The sequence below is a fragment of the Harpia harpyja genome, chromosome 6 (genome assembly GCF_026419915.1).
Source record: "Harpia harpyja isolate bHarHar1 chromosome 6, bHarHar1 primary haplotype, whole genome shotgun sequence".
In the NCBI taxonomy this organism is placed as follows: Eukaryota; Metazoa; Chordata; class Aves; order Accipitriformes; family Accipitridae; genus Harpia; species Harpia harpyja.
In genome coordinates this window covers 41,289,596-41,314,595 of record NC_068945.1, presented here as the reverse complement: position 1 = coordinate 41,314,595, position 25,000 = coordinate 41,289,596, and the positions used below count along the sequence as shown (strand labels likewise).

At 37.1% G+C, this 25,000-nt stretch overlaps 1 protein-coding gene across 1 annotated transcript in view; it reads right to left on the bottom strand.

The window, feature by feature from the left end:
- The window catches only part of FOXP2 (forkhead box P2), a 437,464-nt gene that overhangs the window by 8,821 nt on the left and 403,643 nt on the right, over positions 1 to 25,000 (bottom strand). The window contains exons 18-19 of the mRNA XM_052790203.1: positions 23,995 to 24,064; positions 22,995 to 23,158 (exon numbers count right to left, since the gene is read on the bottom strand). Of these exons, the coding sequence (XP_052646163.1) occupies positions 22,995 to 23,158; positions 23,995 to 24,064 (234 nt within the window). The remainder of the gene's footprint in view (positions 1 to 22,994; positions 23,159 to 23,994; positions 24,065 to 25,000) is intronic.

The window sequence follows — 25,000 nt, the reverse complement described above, 5'->3', positions numbered from 1 at the left end:
TCAATATTTTTAATCATGATATAATACCACATTAATCACTTCCAGATGCCATAACACTATTATTACAATATTCTGTCCCCTATGTTGCTCACAATAAATTGCATTTTGTGCACCAGTATACCGAGCATATTCCTTCATCCGTGGTGTCCCTCGAGGGTCCGTACTGGGACCAATGCTATTTATTATCTTCACCAATGACATAGCCAGTGGGATTGAGTGTACCCTCGGCAAGTTTGCCAATGACACCAAGCTGAGTGGTGCGGTTGATTCAGTGGAGGGAAGGGATGTCACCCAGGGGGACCTTGACAGGCTGGAGGAGCGGGCCCAGGTGAACCTCATGAGGTTCAACAAGGCCCAGTGCAAGGTCCTGCACCTGGGTCAGGGCAAACCTCAATAGTCAAAATCAGTACAGACTGGGGGATGAAGGGATTGGGAGCAGCCCTGCAGAGAAGGACCTGGGGATACTGGTGGATGAAAAATTAGACGGGAATCGGCAATGCGCGCTCACAGCCCAGAAAGCTAGTCGTATCCTGGGCTGCATCAAAAGAAGCGTGGCCAGCAGGTCAAGGGAGGTGATTCTGCCCCTCCACTCCACTCTCATGAGACCCCACCTGCAGTACTGCATCCAGCTCTGAGGTTCCCAGTAGAAGACAGACTTGGACCTGTTAGAGCGGCTCCAGAGGAGGCCACAAAAACAGTCAGAGGGCTGGAACACCTCTCCTATGAAGAAAGGCTGAGAGAGCCAGAGTTGTTCAGCCTGGAGAAGAGAAGGCTCTTGGGAGAACTTACTGTGGCCTTTCAGTACTTAAAGGGGGCTTGTAAGAAAGATGGAGACTTTTTACCAAGGCCTGTAGTGACAGAACAAGGGGCAACATCTTTAAGCTTGAGGAGTTTAGGTTTAGATTGGATATAAGGAAGAAATCTTTTACAAGGAGGGTGGTAAGACACTGGAGCAGGTTGCCCAGAGAAGTTGTGGATGCCCCATCAGTGGAAGTGTTTGAAGTCAGGTTGGATGGGGCTTTCAGCAACATGACCTAATGAAGAATATCCCTGCCCATGGCACGGGGGTTGAACTAGATGATCTTTAAATGTTCCTTCCATCCCAAACCATTTTATGATTCATTGCTATGCCTTTCTTTCCATGCTTAAAAAATTCTGACTACAGAACTTTTTTTTTTTTTTACCAAATGAGTTCAGTTCCTTTAAGGGTGGTGTCCAGGTTGTTTTTATTACATTTCTGTGGTTGGAGTGCAGCCACTGTACAAACAGGGAGGATAACAAGAAATATCCATTAAAAATGTACCACACATTAAGATACTAGTTCCTCTTGTGCTGTAATTTTTTAGTATTGAGGACCTCTTTTTCAGAAGGACAGTTCAAAGATTATTTTAATGAGTAATCTGTGGAAGAATTAATAGCTTAGAAGACTAATCAGGATACAAAATTTTCATTTTTGTCAACTATACTTTCTTCCAGATCAACAGTAAATCAAGACCCAAACCAAGCAGTTCAGTTGTCCACGCAAAAATAAATTTCATAGACTTTTCTGTCAGCAGCTTAAGAGTACAGCTTATAGCAAACACTGCCATACAAACAACTCTTTCTGGAAGTGTAAGCACAAGAAATAACACATAGGCTTTTGAAACTAACATTTCTCTCAACTCTAGAGTTTGTTTTTTGAAATCAAAGGTTGAAAAGCAAACTTGAAGCATATTGGTTAGAGATGTAAAGGATCTTATATCTATGGTATGTTTTGAGGAGGAATCAACTATATGAAATATATAGGAAAATCAACCCTCTTTTTTTTTCTTTTCCATAAGCAAAACAAGATTTGAACACCCACCTTTTAAGTTGCTGAACACATTCTTACCTTGAAGACTTTCAGTATGGTACGGTATATCCCAAGACATTTATTGTACACAGAAAACAAAATATTCAGATTGGTATTTGTATGTAACTAATATGAAAATATGTATGTGTCCGTGTGTTTCCATAGATCAATAGATATTTAAATGTTTTATATTTATATATTTATATATTTATATATTTAAATGTTAAATATTTGCAAAATTCTACACTACCATTTTGTTATACAATGAGAGCAGTGTACTAAGGACAAATTCCCATGTGAAGTGCTGAGTATTTAAACATAAATTCTGAAGGAATATTTATATATGCCATGTCTTTTTATTAATAAACATGCTATTCAAATAAATCCTAACAACAGGTCATAGCCTAGTGATTTCTGACTTCTGATCAAAACTTATTTATCTACTGTATAATTGGAATCTGTATTTTAACAAAGATTAGTATGGTTCCTTGATGGACCAGTCCTGGGTTCAGAACTTATCAGTATTTTTTATTAATGATATAGAAGACAGACTAGAGAGCATGTTTATTAACTTCACAGATGTCAACAAGATGGGAGGTAACGCAAGCACATTGGTGAAGATGATGACATTTCAAATATGTGGCAACTTGAGAAAATCCAGGTAGAGGTTTAGAAAAACCTGTTATATGAAGAAAGGCTGAAAGAACAGTGTCTTAGGTTATGGAAAGAGCAACAGGTCAGATGCTGGAGTTAAAAATTAGTACAGACAGTGAAGCACTGGATCAGGTAGCTTGGGGAGCCTTGCAGTCCCCATCCTTGGGGGCCTTTATGAAGAGGTTAGACACACATCTGAGAGAACTGAGTTCAGTCACTGCTAACTCTGGTAGAATAAAGGTCTGATGATCTCTTAGCAAGTATTATTACTACATCATGTCTAAATGTCCTCATCAAAATGGCTGTCTCCTATTGAACAAGTGCTGGCAAGCTACACCTCTACCTGAGCTCAGGACTAACAAGGCAGTGTAACAAACAGAAGGTGAGGAGATGCCTGCAGCAGCAGCAAAGATAAAGTATGGCAATGCTAAATTATTTCAAAGAACTTTTTGGTAAAGTTACAAACAAATGAACATACTTATTTCCATGGATCACCTTCTTTACAATTGGTGGATCTACTGTTATAAAAAAAACATTTTCCTTGTACCCCAGCACTTTCAAAATGAAACTCTCTGAGAGAACTTTGTAATATAAAAGAAGGATTCTAGTTACTTGCAGAGCTGCCTGCTCATCTCAATACATTACTTCTTCCTTGCTCATACATCACAGGACATGAAGTTCCTCTGCCTCTGTGTCTGCCTCAAACATTCATTTTTCCACATGCTTTACAGTTTTACATGGAGATTTTTCTCCCACTCCTGCAAACGGCAAACCGCAACTTCACGTTCTCATGTTCTCAAATGTATACTACATCCTTAAAGACACCATAATTTATAACATTTAACTGGAACGACTGCCAGGTGCCAAGAGACAGGTAACAGCTGCTGTACACTTAGAGAGGCCTCATGAAGACTGTTTGTAGGCTGCTGGAGAAGAGCTCTGAGGCTTCAAAGGAAAAAGAAAGATAACAGGACAGGCAGCTGAGGGATAAATATATACTAGGAAGGAATGTATAAAGTAACTTCCAAATATTTAGAGGTGGAGCCAAATTCCCAAAGCTTACAATAACTTGTTTGATACAAGGTGAACTTGTCTTCCGAGTTTTGCACAAGATAAGCCTGATCCTGCCTTGGGAAAACTTGTTTAGTATAATAGCTACTAAGATCCTGCTAAATTCTAGGCAACAGCAACAAAACAAGTGTTACATTCAACTTTTAAACATTAGAACGTGTGCTGTTGCTGACAAGAAAACAACCAGATCCCATAACCAAGTACATGATTTCTTAATTAAACCGAGTTGAGCTGGTGTCAACAAGGAGAAAAGATACTTGATAAAATATTCTCAATTATGGATAGTATGTTTTCTACAGAGGTTTCACGTCACATCAGCTTTAATGTAAGGGGATACCGAATCCAGCAAAACAGCAGTGAGAACGCAGGACAACAAAATATAAATAATTACAACAAACAAGGTTTGGATTTGATTAGTAGAAATAGTGCTTATTCCAGGCTTTGAATAGAAAATGCTTTTCTTTGGAAAAAATACAGTGTCAGACAATGCCTTTTATAACCATCAGCACTGCGTTACTACAGAGACCCTTCCCTTCTTCCAAACCAGAGATGTAACAATTTAAGTTTCCCTGTATTTCTTTCATCCAATTCTAGGGAAGGAAAAAAAGAATTAGTTCATTTCTCATTTGTATATGTAAAAAAGGAAAAAAAAAATGCAAGGGGTTTAGTGTTTTATTCTGAAAGTCGCCAGGGAAGTGCCACAACCCATCCAGGATTCCCAGTGGAACAAACTGCCATTTAGATCTGGGTCCTCTAAACATTGTTGCCCATACCCACCCAAAATCCTTAATGTTCTGCTAAAATCATTTAAGGGAAAGTGCTGTGGGACGTCATGATGGAGAGAGATGCAGTCTCTCAGACACTTAAGTCAATGTAATGACTGACACTGAAAAGACTTTGCTTTTGGCTTTGTACTGAAGAGGGGGTAGATGTTGAGAGAGAAAAGCTGCCTAGGTCAATGTGCTTACTGTGAGCTTTGTAGCCAAGCGTATAGTTTGCAGCAAGTCATGTAATTTTTTAAAATCTTGCAGTGCACACAGGGGTTGCAATAATCAGTCTGAAATCTTGAAAGGGTGATTTTTTTTTTTTTTTTTTTGGCTGGGTTGCAGCTGAAAGTATTTTGCATTGCTATGGTGACTTAGGCACCTAGTAACCCTACGGAGTTTTTTACTTTGGTATTCAATGGCACAAAGGGCAACAAATTAGATCATGTCTTGAAGTCCCTCCCAGGCTTATTTTCTATGAGGCTAATTTTGATACTATTGACTCACTAGCTTTCCTGGTGACTTCATGTAGAAGTATATAAAGATGAATTTTCTGGAACTCAGCTGAAGAAAGTTTTCCCAAGGGAATCTTTGGGACTGAAAGATTTTTAAGCCATATGTGGTATGACAGCCTATGTTGATTATTTCTTTCAAGATTTTGTTTGCCTGTTAAATTAATAAAGATTTTTAAAAGTTAAATAAACCAAAACAAAACTTGGTAGCTGCCAATCAACTTCCACCATTTCCCAAACCAAATGATGTACAGTTTGACCCATTCTTCCTCACAGTTCTGTAGAAAGCCCTAAGCCCACAAACCTTACATCTTCAAAACCAATTGGTTGTTTGCAGATATTCTTCCAGCTGTACTATTTCTCCACTATCTTTACTTCCATTATATTGACCATGCTTCAGTATATGAAAAGAACAAAACAGAACATTATATTTGTGTAACATAATATCTTTTATAGAAGTCCACATTTCCAGTGTAACTTTTAATGTTAGACATCTGCAATTTTTATTTACATTTTTACTTATTACCCAGACTGTCCTCAATTCTTTTGTGCTACAGGCATCCTAAAGTACACATGCAATTTTGATTCAGCTACACAAAGTGTTCTGTGTATACTTTGGGAGAAGATATTAAAAAGATCCACAGCTACAAAATTCTTCAAACTGTGGAAGTCTGAAAATTTTTGGATTCATCTCAAAAGGTAAGCTACTAAAGCACAAAGAATACTGTGGCCAAACTAATTCCTTCTGTACATTTGAAGTATTTGAAGAACATTTTTAATCTTTATTTTTATCTGAAGTGTCTTGGCCTTCTAAAGACTTTTTTTTGTGATAACATCTAACATTATATAAAATATTTTGCTAGTTTAACCTGTTGGAACACGTATTATTTACAAATTCTATTTCTCTCTGAATTAATATTTTTTAAAGCTGTGACTTCCGTTACACTTTTCTACGAAAATATTTTTCACCAAATATTATTTGGTAAAATTATAATCACTATATTACAGAGTAGTAACTGACCTGTTTGTTTGTTGGGTTGTTTTCCCTTTTTTTTTTTTCTTTTTTCTAGTAGATCTGAACTAGTATTTCCTCAGGAAGAACTGTATCTCATCTTGCCAGTACAGCTCTAGGTCTGTAGGATATCCTATAGCAGTTTAAAAAGAAAAGGTCTCCTTTCCAATCCACTGTTTCAGATCTAGAATTTTTATATTTATGCTTTGGTAGGCAAATGGAGACAAATCCTCAAATCCTACAGTATTTTCAAGATATCTAATTCTATTACTTTGTTTCTTTACAATTTCACGCTATTATAAAAAGTTTATTAATTTTCTTAAGTAGAAGTGAACTGTTTATTGACGTGAATATGTACAGCCATTTAGGGAGATACTAATCCAAATATTGAGAAGGGGAAGAAAGAGTATTAGACAAGTAATTAAATACAAATTCAGTAATGCTACAACTGTCACAGAATCCATTATTATTTTTCCTTGAACATCAGGAATCACTTCCCCCATGTATTTATCACATACACTGAAATGCTGAAGAAGTGCTATTATTTCTAGATAAAATAATGCCTATATGCAAATCTCTGGCTTCAAGCAAGAAAGAGAGGAAGGTCCTACTGTCACAGCTGAGGGTGCGCTACCTCATTTCACTAAGGAGAGAGTGAAGCTGTGCCATCCTGGTGGAAGAAGACTGGAAATGTGATGCCTATAGAAGCACTGCTCCTCAATGGGGGTGTTTCTGGATGTGCTTTGTCAACCTGCCACTTTCAAATTACACCCTTCCACCCTGGCCCTTCTTAAAGCCATGCTGAGAAAAAAAGGGAAGTAGCAACCTTTTCTTCTCTCAAATGCAACACTGAAGTACAAAAAATACCTTCAAAATACACTTCTTATCATATATATCATCTTATCTATCACCAAGGATTTCAAATCTACCATGGTGGAGTTGGGAGTTGCACTGACTTGGTGATGGAAAGTAGAGGCAACAGCCCTAGCTGGCAGGCACTGCTGCAGGCTCTGACAGGAGATAAGAGTGCGCTGGAATAATTAATTAGGCCACTAAAGTTTGTCGTCTTTAGTTCATCACTAGAGCAGATGGTGTAAGATGGAATTAATGATCAATGGTCACAAAGTGCCTCTGGTGCATCAAGTAAGGTGTAGGAGCAAGTAAGAATGTGCAAGTCTATTATTGCTTTTCCAACCTCCAAGACTAGAGACTTGCTTTCCTATTTATAATAGGTGTTAATAAAACTTTATCACTCACTGTAAAAGAAGCTAGTGTTCTTCATGCCTTCCCTTCAATTATTTTAAGATAAAAGGTAAGTGAGCTCCTCAGGGGGAAAAAAAAAAACAAAAAAAACCCCACAAACCCCATCGTTACCAACTGCACAAACCTGATCTTGTAAACACAACTTTTCTTTTGTGATACCCTAAAAAGATGTAAACTCAGCTGTTGCTATATGTTATTTGTAAGATCCAGCCCTTCAGCGAGCACCTGATATGACTTCGCTGGTCTCTGTAAAACAAAATCCAGAGCATCTTTCTCCTTGAGCTTGATTGCGAAAAAGCTAGGTTACTTCTGCTCACTCTCTCATTGTCTTGTCTTTATGGAAACACACTCTAGGATCACAGGATAATTCAGGTCAAAGGGGCCTCAGGAGATCTCCAGGTCAACGTCCTGGCCAAAGTAGGGACAGCTACAAGGTCAGACCAGGTTGCTCAGGGTTTTACCCAGTTGGGTCTTGAAAACCTCCAAGGATGTAGACTATACAACTTCCTTGGCAACCACCCCACTCACTGCCCGACTGTCCTCATGAGCAAAGAGTTCTCTATACCCAGTCTGAATCTCTCATTTTAACTTAACGCCCACTGTCTCTCAGTCTACCACCACAGCAGAGAGCCTGGCTCTGTCTTCTTGCTAATCTCCCCGTCGGTACTGAGGGTCAGGTCCCCTCAAAGCTGCCTCTTCTGGCTGATCAAGCACAGCTCCCTCAGCCTCTCCTCACAGGGCAATTCCTCCTGCTTCTGACTATCTTGGTGGCCTTTTCACGAACTCGCTCCAGTTTACTGCTGTATCTTTTATATTTGAGGTGCCAAAACTGGACACAGTATTCCAGGTGTGGTCTAATGAGTACTGATAAGGGGGGGATAATCATTTCCCTCAATGTCTTGACCCTCTGCTGTGCTTAATACAGCCCAGGACACTGCCGACCTTCTCAGCTGCCAGGGCACGCTGCTGGCTCCTGCTCACCTTGCTCTCTGCCAATACCTCCGGCGCCTTCTGAGCAAAGCAGCTCCCCAGCCGGGCCATCCTCGTCTGCATCATTGCAAGGGGACCTTCCTTCCTCAGTGCAGGGCATGGCATTTCATAAAGTTCCTCCTGGCCCAGTCCTTCAGCCCATGCGGGTCCTCTGAATGGCAATCCTACTCTTATGCATATCAACTGTTCCCCCAAATTTGATGTCATCTGCAAACCTGATGAGAAAGTGGTCCATCCTCCAGGACATCAACAAAGATGTTAAACAGGACAGGTCCCAGCATATTCTTATGTCCCAGAAGAAATGACAGAATACCCAGGTATTGCAAATGGACGACCAGAGTAAAAGGTAAGAACAATTATTAATTGGATGTGAAGATCTAGCATGAACATGGCAGAGGAAAGCTACTCTGAGTGCCTATGTATCTCTAATAACAGAGGGGACGGGGACAGCAGGCAGATACTCATTGTTATCTGAAAGTCTGAATTAAGTGAACACATGATGCTATTTTAAAGAGAAGAATATGCCACAAGCTATATAGAGCATCTGAAAAGGAGGTACAAAGGATTAAGAAGGCAGTTTAATGTCAAAAATCCTAAAAGAAAAGGTGATTTTATCTCTGTCTCTTGGATTTTAGGGAAATATAGAAAGCAGAAAATATTAAGACATTACACTTTTATTAACAGAAAAAAAACCCCAAACCTTTTTAAAAATCACTTAGAAGCTTATTGGTTAACAGGGCATTCCCAATTAGTCCTGCCACAACTGAGAAAATATTTTCTGGCTTGTATTTGCACAGATAAAAAGGTTCTGGATTTCAATATTAGCAATTTTGCTAATGTTGTAGACTACTAACACTGTACAAATTTTCAAAGATCTAATAAAAGGATTTCAGATCTGGGAGGACTCCTTGTCTTATCTGGAAAAAAAAGATTTTAATGAACTAAAATTGAGAAATAGGGCTGTAAGCAGTCACGAGAAATATCAGATGGAGATTAGGAGTGATTAGGAGTGACTGAAGGCAGAATAAGAAATGAGGGAAAGCCAAAGACATGAAGACAAATGGTTTCCTGGGATGAAATCCAGATCTCATTTAAGTCAATGGCAAAATTCCCCTTGACTTCATTAGGGCCATGATTTCACTTGTGAAGTTTATTCACAGCAGAAGATGTAAGTGAAATACGCAATGCATCTGACAGAACGCTTGGGGAAAAGGGGGAATAACCAAAGGTGATACACAGAGTGAACCATGTATTTTTCTACTAGACAAATGAGGTGGAATAACAAATTCCTGTGAGAAACTTCAAAAATCTAACTCATACTAAAATTAGACGTAAAGATTTGCCAGTAATAAAACCAGTTAGATGAAGGAAGAACAAAAGATTATTTCACAACATGGAGGTAGGTTAACAGCGAGAATTCTCTAAGATCCTACGTTTGATTTCTACTTTGAATAGAATTATGAATAACCCAGAAGAAGATATAAACAGAGGTAACAACACAATATATTTAGATTAGTCCTATGTAAAAATGTGAAAAAAATAACAAAGCTGACAATCCATGGCAGATCAATTTACTGTTGACAAATAAAAGAAAGAAAAGAAACTACCCATATACATCTATCTACTGTAACCACTTGGGAAATACGTTATTACAAATCCTTCAATGGTGCCTCTGCTTAAGAAGTCAAACACAGTACGTTAGACTAAGTAGGAGAGAATAATGACAGTGACAATAATATAAAACACGTTTATGTATTTATAGTAGGCTCTCACTTCAAGTCATATGTTCAATGTACTTGACTACCTTTTAGCTATTAATCACTCATCTCAAAAACAATATAGCAGAATCCAGAAAAGAACAACAGAAGTGACCTATGGCATGGTAAATACATCTGTAGGAGGAAACATTATAAAATTATAGGAATACTTTGAATTGATTTAATTTAGCTGCCAATGAAGTCAACACAAGAGTAGCAGCGGCCTGGAGATATAAGTAAAAGTGATACACTAGAAATATGGAAATAAGGAAAACATAGGAAAAATCAAATGTTCACCTTACTCATACTTAAGGGTCACCCAATTTAATATGGCATATTTATGATCATTTTATCACTACAGTTAACTCACTACTAATTTCTTCTAACAATAAAAAGAGCTACTGCTAAAGAAAAGTTTTTAAAATCCTCAGTATGTTACACAGCTAATGAGCTGTGTTTTTTTAATTTATTAACTATTTTAACACGATTAAAATATGTAAGTAATCAATAATTTTGAGGTGCCATCTGCCGTTACTCTACAGGAAAATGTTTTAACAGATATTGACCTTCACACTACAGAAGCCAGCCAGCCATTAATTCACGGAGATAAGGAGCAAACCTCTCCTTTTTCCTTTCTATACCATAGGCACCTCCCAACACAGGGATGATTTTGTGCTGCTTATCTACAAAATACACAATACATTTGTTCCTAAAGTGGCTGGAGATAGTGTTTGGTGCTACTTGCCCTACCAGTTCGGCCTTGCCCAAGCACATCAAAATACAAACTCGTTCACTTTAAATTAGGGACAGCTAAAACTTGCAGCTTCTATTCTGAGCAAAGTTTGAAGATGGACATTGGTGGCAAATCAGAATGAAAAGGAAAATATGCAAAACAAGTTTTTTGAAGAATTTCAGCTTTATAGTAATAACTCTAAGTTGAAAAAATGTTGAAAATAAAAAAAATCCCAACCCAACAACCAACATGTCCTCCTCTTCCTTTTAGCTTTGTACAAAGAAATAAACATTGTACAGAGAAATATCTAGAGAATAAATTGACAGATTTATTGATACCCAGATGACAATTTCATTACCCTTTAATGATAAAAAAAAATATGTTAATTAAAAATGGGTAATGAAAACATACAGATTTTTCCCTTAGATGATGAAACTGATAATTAAATTGACCAGGTTTTCATGCTGGTTTTTGTTTTGTTTTGTTGGTTTTTTGTGTTTTTTTTTTTTTTTAAAAAACTTGGCAAGAAAATGCCAAGACAGTAAATAGGGATACCCTATCTGCATTGATATATTATCAGCTATGAAAGCTAATAATACTTACTACAAAAATAATCAGATAAAATCTTTGAACTGTAGGTAAAGAAAGGATCTTTCTGGAAAATCAACATATTAACAATATATTTTCTTTAAATATCAAATGAGGCTCAAAACTTATGCAAAATTAGCCCTTCTTACAGGATCAAAATTTTTACGAATCAAGTTCTGATTAAGAAGATGACATTAACATAGATTTTCTGATTCTAACGAGTCTTACTAAAATTCCCATCCTTGACATTGGCTTGCTCCCTTTGGTATCTAAATAAATGTATTTTCTCTGTGATAGAACCACAAAAAAGTAGAAACTTGACTAGAAATTAGCTTAGGGCACAGGCCTCTCAAGTCTTTCAAACCGTGAACTGTATCTAGTTCAAACGTCAAAAGTTAACATCCTAAACAAAGAAGAGGATTAGGGAGAAAGAGCACAGAAGTTTCTAATGTAAAAATTCAAAGGAAAATGACAAAGTACTAGAGATTTGAGTGTCTGAATATTCTGGGGGTTGTTGAAGAACCATCGAAAAAGAGCAAGCCTGAAAACAGCAAAGTTTAAGAAAAGAGGCTATGGATCTGGCAGTCTCTGTAGTATCTAATGGTTGGGAAGTTTTAAAAAGTGTACCAGTTACACAGAAACGTAGCAGGAACAACTAAATATCTCAGTGTTAGTTGTGGGTTAGAGCAGGCAAATGTTCTCTGTGCAAAATCTGGAAAGGTATTCAATGATCCAGAAAAAGCTGAGCGAGAATTTGGACGGTACTATGTGTGGTTTTTATACATCTTCATACAAATACAGGCTATACAAAATTGTTTTTCTATTTCTGTTGAAAACTTTTACATCACTAAAACTCTGCTATCTTGGAAAACATATAGCTGATCAGATAGATAGTGTGGGACAAAAAGGCTGAAAATAATATCCTTTTACTAACACTTCCAGCACACTTATGAGATTTTATAAGCTAATCATCAACATTTGTCCACAGTGGCACCTAAACATTCTGTTCTAATGCAGCAGCAAGGGATTAAATAGCATTACATTTACACCTAGGCATGGTACATTTTTTCTTCTGGAACTGTCTTCACTGAAAATGTTGATCGATAGGTATGCTTGATGGGTATGTTTCAAAATTTTCAGCAGGGTGCTACCAAAGTATTTCCTTTTCATACTCTAAGTTTCTTGGAGCATTTATCTTTTATTTTATTTTTTCAATGTTTAAGAGCTAGGACTTGAAGTGATGACTACCTTTACCTGCTAGAACAAGCCTGGAGAATGGCCAGCCCTTCGGTATGTTTTTTGCTGAATAGCTGATGGCAGCATTTAACAAGTAGAACCACACGTCACACTCAGCAGGGACAAATGGGTCAAACTGACCCATGTAAGACTGTCTGCGCTGCCCTAGCTGACATTTCTCACATTAGCTGAATCGTATGCTCACTATATATTTTTTTCTGTAAGGCTGAGTTTCATTCAATCTTAAAAATAAGAGTGCTTAAACATATTTAGCTATGACAGCTGTTCCAGGTTACAAAGTAAATGGACAATTCAGCTAGCCTCTATTAAGACATAGCATACATGAAAATCTTACTTTTTCCAGATTTATCATAAGAATTGAAGAAAATAGGGTTGGAAGGGACCTCAAAAGATCATGTAGTCTTTTCATCCCCTTCTGCTACCCCAAAGTAGGATCATTTATACCTAACCCACTTCTGACTACTTCTAATTTGTTCTTAGAAGCCTCGAGTATCAGCGGTTCCACAGTCTCACTGTGCTGGTACACCTATTGGCACTGAATTATCCTACAGTCAGAAAGGTTGTATTTTTTCTTGGTGTCTATCCTAACTCTTCTTGCTAAAATACTAATCAATTATTTCTTGTGCTGTTCCCAATGGACAAGGACGAGTTCATTCCCATCTTCTCTGCACAGTATTCTGAAGACTGTCATCATTTCCCCACCCAGTTTCTCTCTTCTCAACAAACCTAATATTTTTAGTCCTTCCTCAGTCTTCAGAAAAGGCCAGTCAGAAGAACTGGGTGGAGGATAGAGCTTCCTTTTATGTACGACATTCCTGTTAAGTATGCTCTCACAACCACATGCCTTTGTCAGCACACATGCAGTTGGTGACCTGCTACAATTACTACAGTCTTAAGAACGGCTGCGTATCCAGTCATCACCACCTCATACTGACACCAATGATTGTTCTTACACGTAACACTTCTAACTTTTCTCAGAACATTTCACCAAATTGTTAACAACATGTGAATACTAATCATGCCTCCCATTTTTATGCTATTAGAGAGTTAAGATTTAGACGTGAAGAGCAACATGTCTGAAGAGTATGTTATATCAGTGTGGCCACTGCAAGAAAACACAAATATAGTCTGCCTGCAGACTGAGCTAATTAGGACATATCAGGGATATCACAGAGTCTAGGTTAACGTATCCTGCCTCTTCACCGCATACTTTGGCCTGTGCTTAACGCAGACTCCTGCTTCACAGGGCAGTATATTCCAGCTGAATGAAATATATTCAGTGCAATACATTGTTCGTTACTACTTCTGTAAATGTCTAGCTACACAACAAAAAAAATACATGTTTTAAATTGTAATTACAGTAACTCCAGACGGATACAAAAGCATGATTATTTCTTTCATGATGCCATGAATAAAAGGGCATGCATAGTAACAGAACACTACTTGATGGGCACTCATCTCAAGGTATTTCACTGCTACCAGTCATGGTTTACCTTTTGGTTTAATGTACCTATAGGGCAGTCTAATGCCAGCTGGCATTGTGTCAAACACTTCTCTGAACAGAGCCTGATGCTATTCTACATGGGGACAGTAATGTAAGTAATATACAGCTTCCCTTCAAACTACATCTGAAGACACTTTTCAAAAATTAAACAATTCAATTACTAACTAAAGACTGCGAGAGTTTGGGGCAGGGATTTGAAAATCCTTTTTGTTTTGGCTTTGTACAGCACTTATCACAACAAGGCCCTCAGTCCATCCTTTAATACCGTACTATAAAAATAAACTACAACAGTTTAGCTGAATTTAGCTAAAATATGTTTTTTCCCCATAAGAAAGAGAAAAGGAAGAAACACATTATATATGTCTACAGCTGGAATGCTTCAAAAAACTGTTAACACCTGCACATGAAAATAAATCCAGAGTAGTTTTATGTAATAGCTACTAGAAAGATGGGGAGAATGGGCAGTTTGCTGTATCAGAAAGAGCCTGTTTGGTCTACCAAAATGAAGATTCAAAGTTCACAGTGTGGTCTCTAGAACACATTTGAGAAACAAAGAGGAAGAGTAAGAAAGACTATGTAAGCTAGGACATATATCAGTGAAACTAAATTGGAATATATTTAGCCTGGAAATTGGAATGTGGCTTATAATCATCAAAGGAATGAAGTTCCGCAAGGGCTTTCAAATTTGAGATGGACTATGATAATTTTAGGAGAGGAATTGTATGACAGAGGTGCCCACAACATGACTCTCATTTCCTGTGTTCTTAGAACAAGAGGAGATAAAAGCTCTGAGAACATTTTTCAGCTATGATATCTGATAATGCCAAATTTGCAAGGAATGAAGAAAAGGAGGGGAAACATAAAGAAAAATAAAAATCAAGTTGGGGGAAGCCCCTAATTACCCAGAGTACTACTATCACAGCATAATACTGCATCAAAGAAACATTTCCCCTTATCCATCTCAATCAGAAGCTTATGGAAGTCTTTGAAAAGGGTTAGTGAGAGGCCACGATCATACAAAGGCTCTGCAACATCATTAAACCTCTATTAATGGGTACAGTGGAACAAATGAACTTGGTAAGTCTAGGTAAAGGAGGAAGACTACTGGATCTGTTCAGCCTAATTTAAGATACACATTAATATTGTTGTTTAGTTGGAGAAAACCACTGGAATACCTGCAGTTATAACCCTAACAGGGACTCCATCAGGGTCTGTACTACTCATACGCATTCCCAGCACTATTCTAAATCACAGACTGCTGTTAAATGCCAAGAGTGCATTTTCCCAACTGCACTTTGCCAGAAGATTGTGAACATTTCTTTTGCATATGGACTTTACCAGGTATAATCACGTCTTTAGTCATCTTGAGATTTGATTACTTTCATGTGACCTACACACAGGGGTTCAGCCTGAGATGAAGCCTTTCTATAAACTCTTTAAAAAAAAAAAGTGCATTGAAATTTTTAGTCTTTTAAAATGCGTAAAGTGCCTAGAGTTTTCTACAAATTCTGAAGACTAAATAATAGTCAAATAATAACACTTTCTCAGCATAATGTCCTATATTTTTCAATGAATCTTTGCTTGGATATATGGATCATAATTTAAGCTACTGGTATAAACATTACCAATTGGATATAATTGCATGCTTTTATCTAACTGTTTACATGATACGTAAATGTAAAGACACATTTTGGACATGTTTGTTTACAAAAAAATATCTAGAGAGTCCACTTTCAAAAATTTTGGCTCATAATATTACAGTTACTCAAAATCCAAGTGCAATCAACAAAAGTTGAAAAAATTCATAACTGTATGTGCAGTTTTAGAAATACACGTTAATGGCACTATCATCTCAGCTTTTGTGTTGTACAAAGACAGAAATCTCCTATGAACTAAATTTAAGGGTTACACAACCACACTGCAGAGAGATTTAGTTGCACAACTTCAAACACATTTTTAACGTCTGTAACAATATTTAAGATGCTACCTTTTCTTATACAGACCTGTTATGTGAAAAGCATAAGTATCTTGTCCATACATTGAGAATTCATGACAGCAGTACCACAAAGTTTTCAGCAAGACAGCTTCCAAAAAGATTCTGTGAAACCCCACAGGAGCCTACCAACTTCTACAAGCCATGCTATGGGGATCTGACACTTTTCAGCTGAAGGCACTATATCTCTGGAGTGATCTCTTTGTCAAGAGCATTGGGAATGTACTATAGAAGAGCAACAATTGGGGCTGGAATAATGTAAAGAAGCAGCAGCAACTTCTGATCCAAAGTAAGACATCTAACATTTAAGAAGTTAAAGAGGAAATTATAAAGGACTGGAACATCAGTCTTGAAAGATAAGAAAATTGATGAACAGAAGGAAAATGTAGAGGACAAATGAACTGAAAAGTAAAGTAATGCAAAATAAAAAAGAAAAGGAGAATATAAACATTTAGGAAAATATTCAAGTGAAAAGTTATGTCAATGGGAACGGTGAAAACTATTATTAATCAAAACATCGCTGCTTATTTTTCCATTAGCACCCACACGCGAGTTGCTCTGTACGAAAGTAGGGAGGCACAGTCACAACTCAAGAGTGTTTATTATCGCATGATCCATACAATCAGTAAAGGCAAAATAAACTGTAAATGTTAAGAAAATAGTATGATAAAGTGTTGGATTGCTGGACTTGCCTGTCACTTTCAGATGCTTTCCAGCAGTAGACAAAGCCAAAATTATTTCACTGCGTATTCTCACAATAGAGCTTCTTTCAATGGGAATACGCTCAGACAAAAGCTATAACCTTTAAGATCCTGTTTCCTAGCTGTTCTTCTTTTCATATAAAAATAAAAATCAATTGTTGTCACAAAGTCTCTTTGCCCATTACCTTCCTTATGTTAGATTTATGAATAAAAATGTGTGAAATTAAATTATGCAGGCATTAAAATATCATGTGATTAGGTGAAACATTTTTGATGAACAAGGATAACCAGAAATACTGCAACTGCTACCACATTTGTGCGCTCAATTACATGCTTCTCACCTATTTAATAATGCTTGTTATATCCCTGTTAATTGATGTGTTTCAAGAGTTTATTTTCTTATACACTATGTCAAGTCTTATGCAATGAACAAAACTTGGATCATAGCAGTCTCCTAGAACAGAACAAGCCTCCAAGGTAAATGCAAAGAGATCATGAAATGGGACAATGCAATGATAACAAAAAAAAAAAAAAAAAAAAGGAAAGAAGGAAAGACAGGAGATTGGAACATTATGAAGTTAAAGAAACAAGGGAATGAAAGGGATTAAAACTGGAATGATAGGTAACCTACTGTAAGTGGTGTCAAAGCTTAACAGTGGGGGACTGGAATAATCAGATAGGGGAACGACCTGACAATGGAATGCTTTCAAACTGAAGCACCTCAAAAGTAAATGATCTTAGAGCAGAATAATCATATTTGCCTCTGGGAATAAAATTTAAAGACAAAAAAGTTTAAAAAAAAAAAATAAAACAAGTTTGATGATTATGCAGATAGAACTGCAGAGAGAAGTGATCCAGTCAGGGCAAGAGTGGGAAAGGTAAAGAAGTAAGGTTGGGAACGACAGCAGAATACAAAGGAAAAGGTGACTGAAACCACAGATGGTTGGAACTCACCTTTTCATAGACAGAACTGAGGACGAAGACTACACTGGATAAGCTCATTTTTCTAATTCATCTCAGATTGACTCTTAATCTTGTTCATTTGGCCAAAAGTTATTCTTTTTTACAACAACCTAACATAACATTTTCTAGAAACAGCTTTAAAGATCATGGGATATATATGTGTCTTGACATTTGGCTTCAAACAATTCCCATCTCTACTGAGTGCAGCACTACAATAGCTGAACACGAAGAGTCATATATGAGATGAGGATATATGAATTCACTATTTAAGGAGTGACTCAAAAAAATTTTTTGTTTTCAATGTACTTTTTAAAAAAGCAACCAATTAAAATTCTAGTAATTAGAATGACATCCATTATCTCCAGGATTCTGGATTTGCTGTTAGGAACTAGATTATTTTCATAAGTCATTTGAGAATATAAGAGATTAGTTGCATTGTCCTCAGTCTACACTCTCACACAGCGTGAGCAGGGAGAAAACCATGACGACAGCCCCCTTCCACAAAACCTCATCAGTAGGATATTTGCTTTCCCTATCTCCTTTGCTAACTCTTCCCACTCCTTATTAAATAAGCTGCAGTGAGTTTTAACAGAATGGCATGACGACCCCATTGTTTCCTATGGTGAGACTACATTTTCTCAGTCTACAATTTTCCGAGTTTTCTGATGACCAATTTCTTTTTGTTTCCTCAACTGCTATGAACAGCTTTGCAGATTAAAACTTCACCTTTTTCCCCTAAGTTTATAAAACGGCATTTTGCATGATCCATTTGCCAAAATACGAACACGTGGACAAGAGATGCGGTAAGTGTTCTTGTGATAAAACACCCTGGTCTGTGCCAGTTGCAATAATCACTTAAGTACGATCAATCTAGTACAAATGCTCAGACGAACACCAGAAACGCAGCTGAACTTGATTTCCATCCCTGAGAGTGAGAACTCTTGAACATTTAACAGAGACAGGAAAAATAATAGCACAAAGTTGATTTCACTATGATCCCGATGTTCATTTAAGAATCTAAATTTATTGACTCTGAAGGAACTGACTTTCAAATACCTCCAAAAATCTTCAGCAGTATACTGGCTATGACATGCCAGCTAAAAAGAAGTTGTTATCACTAATGCATGAATTGTCATTATTGTCCCCCTAAGTATCACTGCATGTCTTATCCAATGTTGTTGTTCCTTCAGGGATGATAAAAGTTTTTCCAAAGTTTCCCACAATCATGCAGCTTTAGTTGCACTTGTTCAGATGCTTGTGCTTTCTTTTTTTACTTCAGAAGTCTGGATTTATACCTCAAAGGTGTGTACTCTGGAGCTTCCAACTAAATCCACGTACAATTATTATGCAAGATTAGCAGCACCTAGTTCTACATAAATAATGATTTTTTATATATAAAATACCTCCTGTTGTGTTTGCCACTTTGAAACGTGTTGCTCATCAGCTAAAACCCCCAGGAATTTTGGAGCAGTAGTCCATGTTCAAAAAATGAAGGAATAAACAGTCTTAAGTATTGATTTAAATGAAAAGATAATTGTCTGATGTTGATTGTTGACAACTGATATTAGAAAAAATCTGAATTCTGAACAGAACATATATGCCCACAAGAAGTAACGTATTTTCGCAGTGAAAATTTATGTCAAGGGAGCACTTAATGCCCACATCAACCTACCAGGAATTGGATTTAAAGACCAATCAAAGACAGAACTTGGATTTAATACTGCTGAAACACGGAAAGTAAACCTAGGGTTTGAGATCCCATTAGTGGTATGCTGCATACTGGATCATGGAATTACCATCTTTCATCAGACTGGGAATGCAAACTGGGAGGTATGCGGCATAAAATTTCAGGTGCTTTACGTAATTATTAATACAGGAGATATCCCAACTACCAGGCCATGGTTATACTGATCACCTAAAACTTAGTGCAGTATTTTTAAGTGTTCAAGAAGTGTAAGAAATGGAGCAGATTAGATATCATTACCCAAGGCAAAAACTGTAAAGCTTTTAAACTGCCACTGCCCTAAATACACTGGCTGGGATTCACTGCACTTAACAAGCATTTAAATGTTATACATTTACTTGAAGTTATGTACCTACTGTCTTTCTCTAGTCAATGAACAGTGACTATTTTCTAAGTAAGCTGACTCACCCACCTATGTTAGATACCCGTCCACAGATGGCTGAGTTGATGACTCTAACTGCTCTTACTACTCTGTTTCAAAAACCAGATGTGAAGTATCAGGTTCAAATCCAAAGACTGGAATAATTTCCCCACTTTCTGACACTGAGTAGCTAAGGTATTACAGTAACAGAAATCAATTTCTCTGATAATGTTCTCATGCTCAAAGCACAGAAATACTGACCACTGTACATACACACACACAATTTTCATAATGTTTATAAAAAGATAAATTTATGCTAAAAAATTAATATGAACATTCCAAAAAAAAGAAAGTTCCCCTATCATATATTTATCTGATAAAATGATATTCAGTACAATTCTAACAATCAAATGCCTAACTGATATGCTTGGCTTTGACAGTCACTGGGACTCTTTGCATTTCATGCTGATGCTCTAATACCAAACAAATGTCTCTCCCTGGAAGCTTGTCTAGAATCCAAACTCTGCCCCTTCCCAACTGAATGCTCTGATCTCTAAATTGCACACAATCTCTTGCCTCTTTCCCTAACACCATGCTCCACTGCTCCTGGCTGCGTGCCAGCTTCAAGATGGCAGGCAATGTAATTGCTCAGCATATTCCCCATCTCCTGGCTAGTACGCTTTCCTGGTAATCAGGAGATGGAGGTTTAATCTACTCGGAGATTAATAGAGCCACCAACTTTATAGGTGAGTGCAGTAAGTAAGACCCCCCACAAGAACACTTCTCCAGGGGAGAAACGCCCAGACTTCCTGGGTGAACCTTCTCAGGAAGCTACAAGTAAGTGGATGCTTGTGGCAGTAAAATATATTTTTTTTTTTTTCTAGTTTATTAACTATTTTTCATTACCCCCCTCCCGCCATGGGGTTATGTAATCTGTGTAGGTAATGTAAAATTTAAAATTTCTCTTCAGTGTTTGCCATATTCCTTACTTATTTTACTTCTGTCATGCTTTCCCTATGTTCTTTTCTCATTTTCTTAAGTAACGCTCTTGAACAAAAACGAGGGACCCTGGTCAACGTGGTTATGGAGGCAAGGAAGAGGCCTCTCCTCTTCCTTGGTCCTCTGCCTCCTGCACAAGCCTCTCCCTTCCTTGACTTTTCCTTGCAGATGGCATTCATTCCCTTTTTCATATTCTCGGCTCCCTCAGCAAGGAAAAGGCAAAAATGTCCCAAGTGAGCAGGTATCTAGTCATAGCCTGTATCTTTTGGTTGACAGTTCATGGCCTCACAGAAGCCCACTAATCTTGCACTAAATTTGGTGCAAGGGATGAATGAGCATAACCTCTTTCTCCAGTGGTATCTCAGGGCATTCTCCTTCTGTTGCTTCAATCTACCAAGAACCGAGCAACATGTAGGCACAAGTTTCAAAAGAGTCACCACGGCAAGTCCCCAAACTGCCTGTTTTGACAAACAACGTACCATAGAAATGAGAGAGGAAGGCTGAATCTTGAGTTAGGGTGTAACTCAAGTTATTTGCCTTTTTTTATAGGCAAGAATTGCTACAATATGCAGTATTTTAGCTATAAACACAGCTATAAATGTAGCCATATCTACATAATCATATGCACAGATATCCCAGTTTATCCAGCGGAATGGCAGACAGTACATAGGATATGTAAACAGATCTGCCAAACACTTACAAAACAACTTTAATAGCGAGTGTCATTCTTTTCTGTAAAGTAGCTGTTTTTAACACACATGATCTAACTCTTGTTTGCTCTTTAAAGTTTTATTGTCTTGGCATTTTATACAGGAAGAGAGCATTAGCATACTCAGGAGAACTGCTAAAAGTAAAAGGCCTCAAGCTACCCACTGCATGGTTGATAGCATAAAGCATGGGATATAAAAACTTTTGTCTGATTGCTCACTTTACTTGTTTTAGAGTAGTGTTACTCTCAAGAGCATATATTCATGTTCTTTCTACTTCAAGTTTTATTACTTCTTTTGTATTATTTAATACATCTAAAGACACTTCCAAAAGACAAATTTTTCCATTTTGAAAAAGTAATGGTTTGGAACCTGATAAAATACATGAATGTTCACAGTGTATTATTTTCAAAGGCAAGTAGAATAAATGTGCAATAAAACAATTAAATGCATGACAATAAACATTTCTATGTGATCTTAGATATATTAACATGCCAAACGAAGAAAAACTCGGCAAAATATTTCCCCTAAAAAAGGTCAGAGCAAAATGGATTCTCCACACACTAGAGCATAAGTAAAAGGGGAGTTTGGTCTCAATTACTGTTACTGCTAAATATCCCACTCTAGAAATGAAAATGAACATTAAAAACGTGAAAGAGAAAATGGAATGAAAAAAGGCAAATCAGATCAGCTACCTTAAACACAGAAAAAGAGATCATAATTGTACATACACATTAAAAATCATCCTACAGTAAACTTAAACCTAAGTCTACTTAGATATCATACTGCTAATTATTATATAAATAACCTGGGAAACAATACCTCGAAGATAGATGTTTTACTATTTAGTAAACAAGAAACTGCCACGTTTGACACCACTGATTAAGGCCAGGCATTTCTAAAGCTTCAGACACATTTCTGAAATCCACAATACATCAATTTTTAATACTTCCACTCTCTCAGCTCCATTAAAAAGATGGTAGGGGAAAGATTTTAGAGTAATTAATGATATAGTTAGCTGCTAAATATTAATAGGAATCGTAGTCTTGCATAAAATATAACATATAAACCTTGCCAATACAGACGCACCAGTAATTAAACTTGAATATGTAATTACACTGATTTATACGACAGGCAAAAAGTTACACTTTACTGGCTTCTATGTAAACTGTGGGCAACAGTTAAACTTTGCATTTTACGGTTTATATAAATGGGCAATATCTCTACTACAGTTCATAAATGGTTTAGAGACTCATAGGTAAAATTACAACTAATTCCAGCATGAATATTCTGACTATACCTTACAAACCAGGCTGTGAAAATGACCACAGAGATCAGCCTCCCATTACATTTAATGCTTGCAAGCAAGTTGAAGAGGTTTATATTTAAAAAAAAAACCAAAACCCAAAACTTACACCAATCTTACTACAAACTAAATGAAGACTCATCTATTGAAATGTTTTAATATAAATGTTTAGTTTCAAACATATAGTTCCAGATGTTCCACTTACCATGTTTCAAAGCCCTTTTGAGTAATATTGTGTCTTAGACTAAGGCATTTTTTCCTGAAAGGATGCTAACTGCACTTACATGTGAGGCTGAGGAGAGCAGCCCGGACTGCTATTTCCATTACTGTCAATGTGATCCAGCGAACCATTGAGATCTTCATGGACTGCCTGCAGTAAGCCACTGGATGCGTTATTTATCAATCCTGGGTTACTAAGCAATGGTAAACTACTCTCTGCCAGTGCAGCCTAGCAAAATGAAGAGTAAAAATAAAATTATTAGTCCATACTTATACAAATCACTTCTAAATGTTTATGCACATATGAACGTACACACACAAGGCAGCTCATTTTGGGTAGTTGTAGAGGTGGCCAGAAGAATTTTGTGCATTTTCCCATTATTTTCACATTCTGAATATAACAGCATCTCTATTCCAGGTTTACTATTTCCCTTACACAGGTTTCATTATTTTCCATTATTAACTATGTTCCGATATGCATAGCACTTTCTAGTTTTACATCATTTTTTGACTTTGAATTACACTTAACCCCTATGCCCTTCCACACAATGTATGGCTCCTTTATAATGCAGGCAGCTGCTATACTTTAAAAAATGACCAGAACTTAACTCAAAATAAAAAAGTCCTGACATTTGCCTCTTCTGCATAAAAATTATATATTATAATTAAACTTTAAAGTTTTTGCCATGAGCACCATGTTCCCCAACACTATGATGTGAAATCATTTATGACAGCTTGGATAAATATTAATGCATATCCACATGCATTTGCAAAAGCTTCTATCAATCTAACATCTGCAGCAAAACTGAGTGTTCCAGATTTTGCCACAGGGTGTCCTTCTTGCTTCTTCACATCAAAAGTAGCATGAATAAGAACTGGTACTTCTTGCAGTGCTAGGTAATACAACTTACTTGGATGATAAACCCAAGTATTTAGAATGACCATCAGGTCTACATCAACATAAATATAGGTAACCCTAGACCAAAGTATAGCAGGAAATTAAATATGCCACACATAAGAATATAACTAGTGTGTGAAAAGAAAGAATAATTTAGTATTTTTTACCTGCAAGCTTGCATTAAGAGCTGCTCCATAGCCTAAGCTGGTGGGTATGTTTTTCACTAACGTTGGGCTTCTGAAAATAAACGATTTTTCAAAGTTTAAAAAACAGGCAGACATCCTGGCTGGCTCATTGGGTTAACGGATTGGTTTTTCAGCTCAGAAGACCAGAGTTGTAGAAGGAAAAATGAAATGAAGTTGGGGTGAAGGGGCTCAACCCGTTAGAACACAGTGATTTACTCTCATCAGAAAAGCAAAAATCTTGCTGTAATTAGGCCCACGTGGAAATTTGCTCCGAGAGCAGGGCCGTAGTGACTCGTAAAGGTTCTGATCTCACTGAAAGAATTTGACAGAGATAGCTTTAAACTTTGTACAACACCTGCCTCGGCTACGCTTGCTGTGTCATTCGGTTTTGGTTTTCTGAACTAACACTGGTACGCATTTGAATACATTACAGACAACTATGCTAAGGTGCTGAATAAAATGATCTTACTCTTCCCTTCCAAGAAACTGTGAGGGTACAACAATGTATACATAACTGTAAATGAACAATACAGCAGATCAATTAGTTGCCAGCAAATCAAACATACTGTATTTAAATCAGACTAGAAATACTATATGCTAGATTGCCATGGAATTGTATTTTCAATAAAATTAGTGCCTAGAATGACTCCAGAGGTCAGCTGGGTGGCTGTTTACAAACAGATCTGTTACAGAAATAGAATACCTTCCTGCAAAGAAAAACCTCCAGCTTTCCTCTCCGCACCTTTGGTATTCTGAATGATTTTATCAAAACTAATTATATACTCTAAAGGAATAAAAAGCATCCACAGAACCAGTCATACCGACACGGGATTAATTTGAAAGTAGGGCAGTAAGCATGCCAAAGGTCCTCCTGTGAAGGCTTCTCATGAATACTACCCTCATCAAGAAGATATTTTTGAGGTCAGTACTGTAGTGTATGATACCTATATTCCAAAATGACCTTGAACGACTCCCTACTTCTGTCAAA